Source organism: Mesoplodon mirus, assembly GCF_964341445.2.
Source record: "Mesoplodon mirus genome assembly, chromosome: 7".
NCBI classification, from domain to species: domain Eukaryota; kingdom Metazoa; phylum Chordata; class Mammalia; order Artiodactyla; family Ziphiidae; genus Mesoplodon; species Mesoplodon mirus.
Genome location: NC_138983.1, coordinates 130875968 through 130891810, shown reverse-complemented (window position 1 = coordinate 130891810; position 15843 = coordinate 130875968). Strand labels below are relative to the sequence as shown.

The window sequence follows — 15843 nt, the reverse complement described above, 5'->3', positions numbered from 1 at the left end:
CTGGGCTTTTTATGCTATTTGATATTCCCATTTATAGAGGACATCATTTTATGCAGGGTAAACAAACTAATGGTGCCCCTAATGTTAATTTAGTCTTCTTAATATGGACCTAGAGTTCTTTGATTTGATGTAAAGCAAAAACTAGAGCGGAAAGCCCCAACTCCTATGTCTTGCTTAATTGTCACTTTGAATTTTTAGTGTCTTTTTTGTTTTTTTTTTGTTTGTTTTTTGGCTGCGCTGTGAGGCTTGTGGGATGGGATCTTAGTTCCCCGACTGGGGATTGAACCTGGGCCACGGCAGTGAAAGCGCTGAGTCCTAACCGCTGGACTGCCAGGGAATTCCCCTTGCCACTTTGAATTTTTAGTTCGCATATTAAGACGGAAAGCTTCTTGGGATAGGCTGCTCTTCCTTTTCCACCAAGGGAAGAAAAATGATATCCTCCTCCAGCAGAGTGCCTGAATGGAGATGGTCCACTTTGGCAGGAAATCGACATCAAACTGTGCAGCTCGCTGCTCCCGAAACTCCACAGGGCTGCCTGCCTCTGAGGCTTTGAGGGGGTTTCTCCATGTGATGTCCCCTCATGTGAACTTACAGGAGTTTTTGGCCCTGCCTTTCACTTGGCTCCAAGGGTCACTGGGCATGTAGTGTCCCAGGGGCAGGGAGGGGGCCAGCAGGGCATAATCTAGATTTGGGACTGGACAGACCTGGGCTTAAGTTCGGGTTTGCCACTACCTATCTGTGCATCAGCTGGCAAATCATGTCACCTCTGAGCTGGTTTCTGTCATCTGTAAGTAGGGATCAATTATATTTGTTCTGTTTATTTCTCAAGGTTGCATAAAGTCAAAATGAGACAATATAGCTTACTTCCTGTTCTGTATTTGTGCTTATTTCACTTTTCACTATGGCAACCGTATCTTCTCACCTGGTTAAGGTCCTGGGCAGCAGGGACAGAGGGTTATCCTTCCTTCCCTAACCTCTACCCTGTGCTATGGGCAGAAGAAGCAACAAGTGATGCTTCAATCAATAACTGAGCATTAGATATTTATTTTTAAAAAAAACAGCAGCAGTAAATTAGAATCTAAACATGCAGAAAAACCTCCTGCATTGGACCAAATCAGTGAATGATTTTAGGGCTTATCTTGTGCTGCATTAAGTATAAGGTTCAGCAGTGGTTGTTTAGATGAGGAAGAAAAGATGAAAGTACATCTTCAAGTAAATAAAGATATAAAGATTTTTTGAAATGAAGAAACATGCCGTTTCCCGTATCTGTGATATATTGAAAGGAAAAAGTGAGTCTAACTCTCCTCGTTCATTCATTCACTTGATTCGACAGAATTTAACTTTCCTCATGCATTTGCTCGTTCACTGATTCTATATTTATTGAGCACATACTAAGTTAGGGGGATACAGTGGTGAGCCCATAGCCTAGCGGGGGATACAGACCAGGAAATGAGCTATTTGTGATTAGAGTGATGAGTGCCCGCATGAGGAGCGTGGGGCCACCAGGACTCAGGAGGGACATCCAATCCCATCTTGGGAGAAAGGGAAGCTTTCTGAAGGAAGTGATGGCTTAGCTGAGACCGAAGGCTAAGAAGAGCAGGAAGTGTAAGCCAGGCTGAGGAAACAACACGGAAAAAGGAATGGAGGGGAGAGAGAACATGGGGCTTTCAGAGAACAAATTCTACCCGGATAAAATGGAGGGTGGGAGGATTAGAACTCAGGGTTAAGCAGAGGTGAAATCTTGAAGGGCTTTGTAAACTCTGTGAAGGGTTTGGCTTAACTACATTAACTTGAGAGTCTGGATTTATTTAATTAAGTAAAAATCATTTAATTAGAGAGCAAAGATGTTATAGTAAGACAAATACTTTTGGGTAGGCAAGGTGATGAGCTTTTGGAAAGGATTATGTACAGAGGCCATATGGTTTTGGGGGTCAAAGTTTTAGAACAGGTAGCCCTGTCCTCTGCACTATTTAGAGCAGGGGTTGGCAACCTTTAAAAGTAACACACGTTATTGGAGCCCACTGTCTTGCTGCTTTTCTGGGTGGGTTGTAGAGTGCTGGCTCTGGGAAGACAGCACATAGCACACACTACTTACTATGTGCTGATCTAGGGAAAGCTTACAGTGAATCTCTAGTTTTCTCCTTATGGCAACCCTATGGGGAGGTACCATTATTATGCCCATTTAATAGTTGAAGTAACAGGCTTGTGTCACTTTTCCAAGGTCACAGAGCTAATACGTGGTGGAGCCAGGATACAGACCCTGGCAGTTGGCCCTGGGATCTGGCTCCTGTCCAGTAACTCGCCCTGTATCACACAGCCAACCCCAGAGGTGGTGGCGAAGCAGGTGTTGTTGCAGGAGGGCCTGCCTTAGGGGAGTTAGTGAATCGGTCGGTCAGTCAGTTGGCCAGTCAACAAATATGTACTGAGTGGCTCCCCAGGTACTAGGCACTGGAGGAGAGCGGTGAGTGAAAGAGAAACAGGCGGATGGAACTGGCTGCTGAGTGAGGAAGACAGGCAGATGGATCTTATGCACCAACAGTAATAATCAAGTAATAAACTAGATGCAGAAAGAAGTACAGAATGTTATGGGCATTTAAACTAGGAGGACAGACCTTGTTTATCAATGAAAATATGTTGACCTCTTATTTCCAGATCCAACTGCTAGATGATATCTCAAAGTCCATTCCAACTCTCTTGTTCTGTGATCCTATGATGAACTCACAGGAGTCGATAAGCGAGGAATGCCCACTCTTTTTAACAAATAGGTAGTCTTTGATGATTGAAGGAAATGGAGTCTCTGACTTCCATCTCTGCAGTTATACTAAGAAAACTGGCACCCAGGCTGGTCACCAGACTTAACTAGCATTAGTTGATGATGGAATGATGTCCACAGTCAGGGCTCTAGACACCCCTCAGTCTAGGGGTGATATGGAATATTTTGGTTCTGAGAAATGGTACCATAGAAAGTCAAAGGACAGGGGTCCTAGAATCAGGCTGCCTGCGCTCAATTCCTGGTGCCACCAGTTACCGTGGGAGTGTGGGCAAGTTATTATACTTCTTGTGCCTCAGCTTCCTAATCAATAAAATGAGGATAATAATAGTATCTACCTAAAAAAAATAATAGTACCTACCTCATAGTCGTTGAGAGTATTAAGCACATTTATATACGTATATATGCTTAGAACTATGTTCTTGGCATGGAGTAAGGAAGGTCCCAGGAAGGGCTGGTTATAAAAGCACATGCCAACAAGCTCCATCACTGGTCTTTGCTTGCTGTGTGTTGTGTTCTGTTACCATGACACAACATTGGTGTGTACTATGCTTCCTCCTGATGGATCTCAAGGGATTCTTCTCTCCCTAGTGCTGAAGTTATTTTCAGGACACAAAGTTGTCTCGTGATGCACTAAGTGGGACCTTAGTGGCCTGAAAGAATGAACACTTATCTTCAAAAATCCAATTTTTTTTTACCACGACCTAGGCAGCATGGAGAATCTGTTTGAACTGTAATTTAGGAAATGGGATTAAGAAATGTCAGTGTTTCCACATGATGAGATATTTTAAGAACTGCTGAAAGATGATGAGGAAGATAAAACTGGGAGAATTCAATTACTTTAGACCTTCAGAAAGAGCTGTAATTTCTAGCCTCAACAAATTGCCATTCTTAGATGCCCACGGAAGCAATCTCACATGCCCTGGAAAAGACTGATATTTTAAGTGAAACCTAGAAAATACAGAAGGGTTTGAAACAAATCAGACACAATGAGTTGCTCTGGCTGGGAAAGATGTTTTTGAACCAATCGTTTGAAGAGACACTCTAATAATGTGTATTTACAAGATGAGAATCGGAAAATGTGGCTCTTCTAAGAGCTTTAATTACACTGTACCGTGTACACCTGCAATGATTATCTTAAAACATCCCCCTTTCTTCCCCTTTTGATGGAAACCATGTGTTGAGACAAATGGGAGTTTATGTTTTGAAAACTATAGAGCATGGAAAGCTGTAATACTGCACAGAAACAAATCTAATGGTTGAAATAGAACATGATACTAAAGAACCGCATTGTTCTGAGCTTGTGTGCGGAGAAGCTCAATTGTGTTGTGTGGTCCAGGTCAACACACTGGAACAAAATGTGTGTGAAGTGCTCCTTCATCAGTAATCTTGTGCACACAAAACACATACCTCATTTCCTCCCCATCTGATAGGAAGGTTACACAGACAATGAGTACACAATGCTTTTGTTGCTGTTCAGACAACAGATGCCAGGTCTGCCCTTCAGATGCCCAGGTTAGAAATGGATGCAGAGAGGAAGGGGAGGGTGGTCTCATATGCATATGCCATCCTATCTGCTGGCTCTAATGGACCATATTTGAGCATGACTGTGACAACTTCAGTCCAAATAAAATCAAATCTCCATTTGACGAAGAGCCTAATATTCAGTTTAGTATTCAATCAAAAAATTACTAAAATTAGAGCATGTTTCTAGTACAATGAACATCCTTTGCACTCACAGTAAAATATTCAATAACTGGCCATTTTGCCTGTCGAGGAGGTGAATAAAAGCATTGCTATTAATCATTTAGCAGTTATTTATTTGCCACTTTAAGTAGGCAGTTAAATTGAAACTGCACATGTTATTATTGATTTAGGTTTAATTTAATCCTTTTAAACAGAACAATTATTCCCAATTTATATGCCATTAAATCTTTTATGCATATGAACAGCAAATTCAATTTCTGTTTAAGTGTAAAGTGTTTTGTTTTTTTTTAAGTGTAAAGTTTTTAATGCTTCTTTAAGGAGCTATAAAACTGACAATTGTTTCCAAGGATTTCTGAGTTCTGTGCTCATCTTAATCTTTTTATCAACAGCTTTAAGTAAATAAAATGAAATAAATCCAAAGGATTAAAAAATCACTTTTGCAAGTATGAAATAAAATGGTTCCACAAGTATACTGAAATGCTTTGGAGAGGCTATTTACAACCCAGAAAATTTCATTTAATGCAGGCATTTCTTCTGCTAAAAATATTAAACATCTTAATAGAAGAAAGGTAGTTTAATGAACCGAAGGCCAAAGACTGTCTTTAGAAACACACTCAAGTGAAGGGACTGGATTGTTATCTGGTGAATTTTATTTACTGCAATTATAGAGTTTAGATAATTCCAACTAAAGTCCCCCTTTTTTTTTCTTTTTGACAACAGGTTTATGGCTGCAAAATAACCAGATATTTGCCCCAAGTTCTTATTAGTACCAGTCTTGATTCAAGGACAATCTGAGTGTTAAATGAAAATAAATTATCTTAAGAGGGCGTGTTAGTAATTGCAATGTAAAATTCTAGTACGTCATTTCTAATTAAGATTATCTTATGTGAAACCAAGGCTGCATCTTCACAAGGGAAATGCTGTATGACACAGAACATATTTAGAAACATAATTCCTCTCGTTCAGTGAGAGTTTACAGTGCTCAAGCCAGACATTTTCTGTGGAAGGCTTGGATATTCTTTTCATTCTCCAGAAACAATGGCTAAAAGCCAGGGACCAAGATTTACAACATTTCCAGGTGCATACACTTTCTTTAGATAGAGTCTCTTGTATTTTAAATGCCAGATATTTACAGCAACAGAATTGCCAGGTAGCTGTGACTTCATGGGCAAAAGCACTAGACAGGTCTTGACACCTGGGTCCTGGTCCAGATTTTGCCACTGAGCAGCTGTGTGAACTTGGGTGAATTTGTTATCCACTCCAGGCCTCAGGTTTCTCCTTTTACAATAAGGAATAGACTGACCTTTAAGAGTCCTAACAGCTCTCAGAATTCACTAATTTTTAAATTGAATTGGGCCTATCATGCGAAACTCAGCAATGTATATAAGTGTTGGGAAAAAAACATTTATTTTAAATTCAATCCATTAAAAAATTATAGTAACCAAAGATTTCTACATTTCCACATTTGTCAGGGAGTAGGAACAGATTAATACAGTGGAGGTCATGAATTAAACTATCTCCTTAATTACTTGGTTACAACCTTCCTAATCCTCTTGATAAACTTGCAGGATTGGGCTTCCCTGGTGGCGCAGTGGTTGAGAATCTGCCTGCTAATGCAGGGGACGCTGGTTCGAGCCCTGGTCTGGGAGGATCCCACGTGCCGCGGAGCGGCTAGGCCCATGAGCCACAACTACTGAGCCTGCGCATCTGGAGCCTGAGCTCCGCAGCAGGGGGGGCCGCGATAGTGAGAGGCCCGCGCACTGCGATGAAGAGTGGCCCCCGCTTGCCACAATTGGAGAAAGCCCTCGCACAGAAACAAGATGCAACACAGCAAAAATAAATTAATTAATAAACTCCTACCCCCAACATAAAAAAAAACTTGCAGGATTGCAGGTGATGTAAATTTAAATTACACTTTGTGAGGTTTCAAACTCACTATTTACTTATTTTAATACAGTAATGCATCCCCATTTGGAAATAAGCTAGAAAGGAACTCGTGGTCGTCTCCGAGGGCAATAAAATCCCAGGAGTCACAGTGGCTTTAGCATTTCTGGTGGGGACTGTGCCTCTGATAGACACAATTCATGCCCAAGCACACGCCTTACTCCCTCCTCTGCTTGTCTATCATGATGGCACCGTGCCTGCTCTGAGGAGTGCATCAGGGTTTGACTGCTGCACAGTTTGTGAGCAAGTGAGCATAAAACAGCAATGATGGGACTTCCCTGGTGGCGCAGTGGTTAAGAATCCACCTGCCAATGCAGGGGACAAGGGTTTGAGCCCTGGTCTGGGAAGATCCCACATGCCATGGAGCAACTAAGCCTGTGCGCCACAACTACTGAGCCTGTGCTCTAGAGCCCGCGAGCCACAACTACTGAAGCCCGCGTGTCACAACTACTGAGCCTGCACACCTAGAGCCCATGCCACAGCTACTGAGCCTGCGTGTCACAACTACTGAGCCTGTGTGCCACAACTACTGAAGCCACCGCAGTGAGAAGCCTGAGCATGGCAACGAAGAGTAGCCCCCGCTTGCCGCAACTAGAGAAAGCCCGCGCGCAGCACTGAAGACCCAATGCAGCCAATAAATAAATAAATAAATAAATTTATATTAAAAAAACAGCAATGACAACAGCCTACGACAAGTTACCTCTCTGCTATGACTATACACATGTGATCAGAAATAAATAACCAAAACGCTAGTAGCTATCCCCAAATACTGTGTGAAACCCCTAGAATTCGGTATATAGTAGAATGTGTTTGAAAGCAGTTGGCCAGCCAATGGCCTTAAATTGAAAATCTACCTAATCAAGACAGTATAAATCAACATGGATGAATGCTGCTAGAAACTAACAAGAATGAGAGTTGACTCCTGGAAGCTCTCAGAATGTTCTTGGTAATACTAGAATATTAGATCTAGCCTCAAGTGTCACATTTACTCTCCCAACCAGAGCAAAATAAACAAAAACAAAAAAAACAAAACTCTACAACACTTATGAGAGGAAGTAATCTCCCCTCAGCTTAAATATATCCAATGTGTCCTACAAAACAGTTGGGGAAATTAAAATACTGAGTTTTAGTTTTTACTAAGTCTCCCTTTACCCACTTTCTGTTTTGCTTATCCCATACTGCTACTGAAGTCCTAGAAATCATCATTCAATATTTCACTTGATTCTCGTATTATTCATCAGAAACAACATACAGTGGTCCCTTGGTATCTGCGAGCGACTGGGTCCAGGACACTCAGGGGATACCAAATTCCACAGATACTCAAGTCCCAGAGCCGGCCCTCTGTATCCATGGTTCCACATCTGCTAATTCAACCAATTGTGGATTTTGTACTACTGCAGTACTATTTATTGAAAAACATCCTTATATGAGTGAACCCGCTCAGTTCAAATCCATTTTGTTCAAGAGTCACCTATATATGCAAGTGTTTGAGAGGAAAAATCATATACCACCATAAAAATGCAGATTATTATTCCTGAGTCCTTTTCTTACCTTCAGACAATTCTGAAATTCAGTTCAACTAAGAATACCTTACGGTGCCTATCTGCCACCCAGTAATTTCTGGTACACGGTGGTTTATGAGACAGAACGTGGGCTCTTTTGTGAAGGCTACACTTCCCAGGTGATGAGAGAGAGCTCAATGAATGAAAACATTCCGTTTCCCAGCAGAGCTGCTGAGGAATATAGGCTCTATGACCTCACTGCCCAAGGTAAAATGCCATTAATATTTATGGTATTCTGGGCTTCCCTGGTGGCGCAGTGGTTGAGAGTCCGCCTGCTGATGCAGCGGACACGGGTTCGTGCCCCGGTCCGGGAAGATCCCACATGCCGCGGAGCGGCTGGGCCCGTGAGCCATGGCCGCTGAGCCTGCGCGTCCGGAGCCTGTGCTCCGCAACGGGAGAGACCACAACAGTGAGAGGCCCGCATACCGAAAAAAAAAAAAATTTATAGTATTCTGAGGGCACAGGATCCTTTATAAATTTGTATTACTTTACTAAAATTTATAATTTTACATGCATATTTAATTTGGCCTCAGTTTAGTCCATACTGAAGTCGTTACACCTTTAATTTTTGCTAGAGAGCAAAACTGAATCCTTTATCAGATCAGCCCTTGATCGCCTATCTAGGTACTTATAATTAGAGGCTCAGACTTTGATGTTAAAAGAGAGTTCATTCAGTTAAATTTCTGGCTCTGCCACTTAGTAGCTACGTACACCTACACAACTTTCAGAGCCTTGGTTCCTTATCTGCAAAATGGGGATAATAATGCCGATATCTAAGAGCCTCTTGTAAAGATAAATGAGATAATATATATCAAGCAAATAGTCCTACAAATGGTAGCTAATTATATTGAAGTATTTTTGTAAATAAGACCTTATCAAACACATATACTAGTTACTGTACTGCTGCTTTCTGATTTTTTTTTTTTTTTTTTTTTAACATATGAGGTTTCAGTAGGCCCCAGAGCTGACGAGGTTATCTCTAATGCTCTAGGAATTACATTGATCTCTTTCTCCTGAGTGCCGGAGTGTCATGGGGCTAGTTCTGGAGTGGGGTTTAAGGATTATCATATGAAGATCCTCTTTCCACTCTTGATTCATTCACTGCAGTCAATGCTGCTCCAATTTCCATTAAGTAAAAGGTTTTCTCTAATCCATATACATCGAACTGTGGCTTGACTTTGCTGAGGAACAAGGGAGTAATTGCTTTGAGGAGCTTCTAGTAACATCAAAACACAAGAGTAGGGCTCAAGTGATTTTGTCAGGCAGCTTTTAAAACGGTTGCCCATAAAAGCAAGAAGAAAGAGATCTTCTTCCGTTTTAAGGCAAGGCTTTGACTAATTATTTTGAACTACAATTCCCAGAATGCCATCTACCTGACAGAAATGAAAGTCGTCTTGAATTTCATACTGAGAGCCTGAGATCAATTTGTCTATTTCATGGCTAGTAAACTACTCAGATCCAAGTAACAATACACCTAAGAAAGGTTTCCAAGACTAAAGGGAGGCAGAGAAAAGGGGCCAGTAACAAAACACTCACCTGAAGGATATTTTTGAGGCATTACTTGGCTAAATGCTTCAGTTCGGCTTTCCTTTGTAGTACAGAACTGATCCTGTGAATGTTCAATGTATGAAGCACTGTACAGCCAAACAATTACTAGGGCTGTAACCCATTCTAACCCTGGGGATTATAGTCTATCATTAAGGATTTCTAAGGCAAATCCGTCCAAGGAAAATACCATTATTTAAAGATCTCTGAATCAGAAGACCAAGGCCCTAATGATGCTTTTGACTTTGTAAGTATGGTTTTTTATTTTGAAATATATTGAGTGGTATTTACATTGTCCTTGGGTAAAAAGCAAGGTTAAAGTCAGGTCTCTGAGCCCCACTCAAAGAGCAAAAACTCAACATTGGGGAAATGAGGTCACGTAATGGCTCCTTGCCTTGGTTTCTTCATCGTAAAAGTACAGACAAGAATACCTGTCCACCGCAAAAGATATTTCTTTGCCGATGCCCCTCCCACCCCCATAGTAAATAAAAGTACCATTTATTACCTAGGAGACTATGCCTCTCCTAGATTAGAGCTACAATACAAACATGGTTTAAAGTTCCCCAGCCTTTTTGGCACCAGGGACCGGTTTCGTGGAAGACAATTTTTCCATGGACGGGGGTGGGGGTTGGGGAGGGGGTGTGGTTCAGGCGGTAATGCGCGTGATGGGGAGCGATGGGGGGCAGCAGATGAAGCTTCATTCGCTGGCCTGCCGCTCACCTCCTGCTGTGCGGCCCGGGGGGGGGGGGTTGGGGACCCCTGGTGTAAAGCATAGAGTCCGACTGCAGGAGTTTTCTGTTCCACCACTCACCCGGTGGAATAAATGGGTATAACATAACTGGTTTCTTTAAGCCTCATTTGCAGTCTTCAGGATGGGAGCATTATAGTGTCCACCTGTTGAGGCTGCCATAAGGATTAAATGAGATGATACATGTAAAGCGTTTGGCACAGGGATGGGCTCGGGACAAGCATTCTATAAATACTATTGTTAGAACCTTAAAGTAATCTGTGCCTTTTCTTGTTCCTTCCAACCCCAGTTCTAAACTGTCACCAAGTCCTATCAATTCTTTATAAACATAAAGAATTACCTATGAAGTAATTAATTCATAAATTACCTATGAAGGAAATGAATAAAAGATTGCTACGAAGGATATACACTCATAAGAGTATATGTGGGTTGGGACTTCCCTGGCGGTCCAGTGGTTAAGACTCTGTGCTTTCACTGCAGGGGGCGGGGGTTTGATCCCTGGTTAGGGAACTAAGATCCCCCATAACGTGTGGCGCGGCCAAAAAAAAAGAGTATGTATTGATGTACGGGTTATCTCTGAGAGGAAGACGGGGACGGATTTGAGAAGGGGAACCAGGAAACTATCTGTAGCATTTTATGTTTTAAAAAATATATCTGAAACAAACATGGCAATAAGGGTGAGGTGGTATTTTTCTCTGTACTTTTCTGTAGGTTAGAATTTTTTCTTGATTAAAAAACTCACGGGCCTCCCTGGTGGCGCAGTGGTTGAGAGTCCGCCTGCCGATGCAGGGGATACGGGTTCGTGCCCCGGTCTGGGAGGATCCCATATGCCGCAGAGCGGCTGGGCCCGTGAGCCATGGCCGCTGGGCCTGCGCGTCCGGAGCCTGTGCTCCGCAACGGGGGAGGCCACAACAGTGAGAGGCCCGCATACCGCAAAAAGAAAAAAAAAAAAAAAAAAAAAAAAAACTCAGGGAATTTCCTGGCGGTCCAGTGCTTAGGACTTGGCGCTTTCATGCTTTCACTGCTGTGGCTCGGGTTCAGTCCCTGGTCGGGGAACTAAGATCCTGCAAGCCGCACGGCGCAGCCAAAATACCTAAATAAAGTATTTTTAAAAACACCTCAACATCAATAACAAAGCACTCTGGTGTTGGGTGACTTCATCTCTGCCAGCTTCATCTTCCTAATCTGTAAAATGGGAATAGCAGCACTTTCTTGCAGGGTTACAATGAAGAATTGAGTGAAATTCTTCAAAAGAGACGTCATTACTCTTATTGTTGTCATTGTAATTATTACCATCTGGTAGTCTCTTTGTCCGCTGTGTTTTTACCCTCTAATTCATAATGCACCAGCTTGCAGAATAATCTTCCTTGAACACTGCTTCATCTCACTGCCCTCCCCAAGAACCTGCATTTTCTCCTCCAGGTGTGCCCAACCCAGTCCAGTCAGGTGCGGCTGGCTGGTTAAAGCCTTCCTAAGCCCCTCTTTCACCCCCCAGCTCTATGGCTGCACCTCAGTTATAGCATTTATCCCTTGTACAGTGGACATACGAAGAGCACGTTCGTTAAGTCCAATTTGTTCGTAAGTCCAACAAAGTTAGCCTAGGTGCCCAACTAACACAATCGGCTGTAGAGTACTGTACTGTAATAGGGTTACAATACATTCGCATCCTTGAAAGTTTGCAACTTGAACGTTCGTATGTAGGGGATTTACCGTACTGTACTGTGAGATCCCCTAAGAGGCAAATGAGCTCGATTCAACTTGACATTTCCAGTGAAAGAGAGAAAGAGGGAAAGACGAAAGGAAGAAAAAGACTCAGGGCTGGGCTCTCATTCTGGCTCCCGCACCAGTCTTCGCTGTGACTGCATTCTTGGGACACGTCACTTGAGTTCTGTGTTCAACGTCCTACCTGCGGCGTGGGCTGGGGGCACTCCACGACAGTCCCTGTCCGCAGGCCCCTCCTCTGTCTACTTTCCCTACACTCAGAACAAATCCTCTGCCATCAAGTGGGGTTCAATGTGCCACACACATTCATTCTAATTCTATTCTTTTTTTCCCCAAATCTTACCTAGTCTCCAAACCCCTGCCTGCCCAAGTTCTAGGCCTTCCAATAAACTTTTCTCAATTTACTTTAACCCTAATTAAAAAAACATCTAACACATATAGAACTTAGAGTCACTGTTCGAAGCACTTTTTTTTTTACAACTTTATTGGAGTATAATTGCTTTACAATGGTGTGTTAGTTTCTGCTTTATAACAGTGAATTAGTTGTACATATACGTATATCCCCATATCCCTTCCCTCTTGCGTCTCCCTCCCTCCCACCCTCCCTATCCCACCCCTCCTGGCGGTCACAAAGCACCAATCTTCGAAGCACTTTTTATATATGTATACACAGACTTATTTTAGCCTCACTGTAACTCTGGGAGGTAACTATTATTACTATCCCATTTCTACTGAGGAGGAACTGAGGCACAGAGAGTTTAATCGGGCTTGGCCAAGGTCACACAGCTAGTCAGGGGCACAATCTGAACCCACATGGTCTGCTTCAGATGCTCTGTACTTTACCACCATCCCAAGACCCCTGTCTAATCAACAGCTTTTAACTTCAGTACTCTAGCATATCATTTATATTTTCATTAAAACTGAGTAATATTGTACTCATTTAAATCCTCTTAGATGTTTTGGTGGCTTCTAGCCTAAAGTTAATACCCCATAAGTACTGATTAGTAGAAATTAAATCTTTATGTGATTATATAAGCCCGGGAAGGTAGACCTCTCCTAGCTCAGGTAGGCTTCTACCCCCAGAACGTAATTTACTGACAGTGATGGCAATCCTGTGAGAGAAGCAGCCTGGCTTATCTGACAGATGAGAAAGACTGAAGAGACTTATTTCAAATTATACACTAAACGGCAGTGCCTGGACCAACTCAAGACCACCTGGCTCCAAGTCATGGCATTTTGCTAGACCAGGCTTTTGGGGATTTCTCCAAGGTGAGGTCACAGCAGTGGAGACACTTGGAATATGACAGGAAATAAGGAGCAATAGAAAGGCAAATGCCCTTATTATTAATAACTATTCTCATCTTGTGCGTTTTTTTTTTTTTAATAGAAATGAATGTGACAAAAATCTTGGCTCCAAGCTGTCCTTAGCTGCTTGGACACCTGTGCCACACACACTACAAAGGTGCTCATTACAGCAGCCTGTCCAGAAACAGACTCACAGACTTAGAAAATAAACTTATGGTTATCAAAGGGGAAAGGTTGGGGAGAGGGATAAATTAGGAGATTGGGATTAACATGTACACACTACTATGTATAAAACAGATAATCAACAAGGACCTACTGTACAGGGAACACTACTCAATATTCTGTAATAACCTATACGAGAAAAGAATCTGAAAAAGAACAGGTATACGTATATGTATAACTGAATCACTTTGTTGTACACCTGAAACTAACACAACACTGTAAATCAACTATACTCCAATATAAAATAAAAATTAAAAACAAAAAACAAAAAAACAAAAACCAAGAGCCTGTCCTTACTTTCACTTGGGACAGTACCAGTAATTATGTAACAATGAATTTTGGAACCCACTGTTTTCTTACACAAGCCAATTCCTTACCTGTTATCTGCACCAGCATCTTGGGTATGGAGGTTTCTCTGAGCTGCTTTTCTGCTTGCTTCCTCTTCCGTCTCACTCAAGTTCTCCTCCTCTAAGCTGTCAGGCTCCATGTCGTTGTCCTGAATTCGGTCTTCAAGTTTAGACTGGGACTTGATCTCTTGAGTGAGGCTTTCTGAATCAGATTCCAAGGAGTCTTTTGAAATCCATTGTAAGTCTTCATTCTTAAAAGGTGGCTCTGTGGACTGGACCTTTAAGTTGGTGTGATGAACAGGAGACTGAATAGAGAGCTTGGGAATTAATTTACTATGAATCATCTTGAGAAAATACGAAAAGGAACAGGGATACTCTTGTGGATGGCAGCAGCTGGCTGAATGTTTAAAGTCGTGGTTCGCAAAAGAATTTGCCTAAAAAAATTATATTTATGTTACTCTGTGACTACTGAAATCTCTTTAATTCCAATGTTAATCAAAAAATTAAATAAGAGAAACTTGTTATTACCTGCAGGCTTTTGTATGCCCCCTTTTGTGTGTATGAGAAAGGTCTATTGGAAAAACTATTATGTTTTTCTCTCTACAGAAACACATCTGATGTAGAGCTCATAAACAGTCTGAGTAATCAAATGCAGCTTTATTGAGAAAATTAAATGGCTGGATTCCTTTTTTGAGCTTCCAAGGGCCTGTTACAGATAAGCCCAGACAAAGCGAAATGGCTAATTAGGGACAGTACTTCAATGCCTTATTTCCAAGACCCAGGCACTGATATAAATATGCCATGTTCAGTAGTATTTATGGACAGAGTAAAACAGGTTCAGGGTCTGCCTTTTGGAAAATAAAGGAGGGGGAGAGAAGTAGAGTATGGTTTCCACAGTTGGAACTGTAAAGCTGATGGAAGCTGTTTTGCTCCTAACCCTATATTTGCTGACTCTATCATTTGGAAGACTTCTTGATATCCAGATTGCTATTAGGTGGGAATGTGTAATTTAGGTGGACATTACATGGAGATCAACCTCAGCTCAGAGGGAAAAAAAAAAACACATGATAATGATTAAAACTGTTCAACAAAAGATTTGGTGGCCTTGTGAATTCTGCCATTCAGTGATTCATAGCAGAGGCTGGGTGTCCACCTACCTGAACGGAATGCTGTTCTGGGGAGTGTTGGGTGGGTGGAAGATTGGCCTGAATAACAGCTCGGGTCCCTTGTAACTAGCTTAAGAGTATGATTCCAAGTGAGCCCTCCCTGTCTCAAAGGGCTGTCATAAAGACCCACGAGATGGTTTACGGAAAGGATGCTTTGAGTTCAGATAGGATTGAAAGGAAATGATGTTTTTGGATGTGCTTCCCTTCATCTCTACTTGGCATTTCTACTTGCTCTGTCTTCCATCTCACTGCCTTTATGCTGTTTTTTTGTTTTTGTTTTTGTTTCTGTAGGTCAGGTAACAGAAACAACCTTTCTCATCAGAGATTACTGTAAAATTTGTTTTAATGGCTTGCTCTTGTTCTTTGGGCAAATCCTCTCTTTAATTAAATAACACGACCTTCTTCCTAGTCCTAGTTGACCTTGTTGCTAATGTTTCCAAGGAACATCCTCAACTCCTTAGAGGAAAGTACCTTAACAAACAAAACAGACTAAAGGTAACGATCATACTTAAATACATCTGATATTTAAATATCTATGGTTTTCTTTTTAATTCAAAGTTCCCCCTTGTTGGTAGACTAACATATTATTGTCAAACTGCACAGACCAGTTTGCTGTATTAATTCTCTTATTTTAAAAATACGAATTTCATTCTACCGTATTATTTTAATTTTGATAAGCAGATCAACTGTTGCTTTTAGGATATTTTTAGAAAGTGGCAAATCCCTCAAATACTAACACATTTTAACTGAAACAGTTTGTAATAAACACCAGTCTTACTTTAAGAGTTCAAGTCACTGTACTTGG

General features: G+C 41.7%; 1 protein-coding gene across 3 annotated transcripts in view; it reads right to left on the bottom strand.

Moving 5' to 3' along the window:
• The window catches only part of JHY (junctional cadherin complex regulator), a gene marked incomplete at its 5' end in the record, with an annotated part of 63727 nt that extends 49511 nt beyond the window's left edge, over positions 1 to 14216 (bottom strand). For all 3 annotated transcript variants that reach the window (XM_082627162.1, XM_082627163.1, XM_082627164.1), the window contains one exon: positions 13903 to 14216. In XM_082627162.1, coding sequence (XP_082483288.1) covers positions 13903 to 14216 — 314 coding nt within the window. The remainder of the gene's footprint in view (positions 1 to 13902) is intronic.
• Positions 14217 to 15843: the final 1627 nt, after the last annotated feature.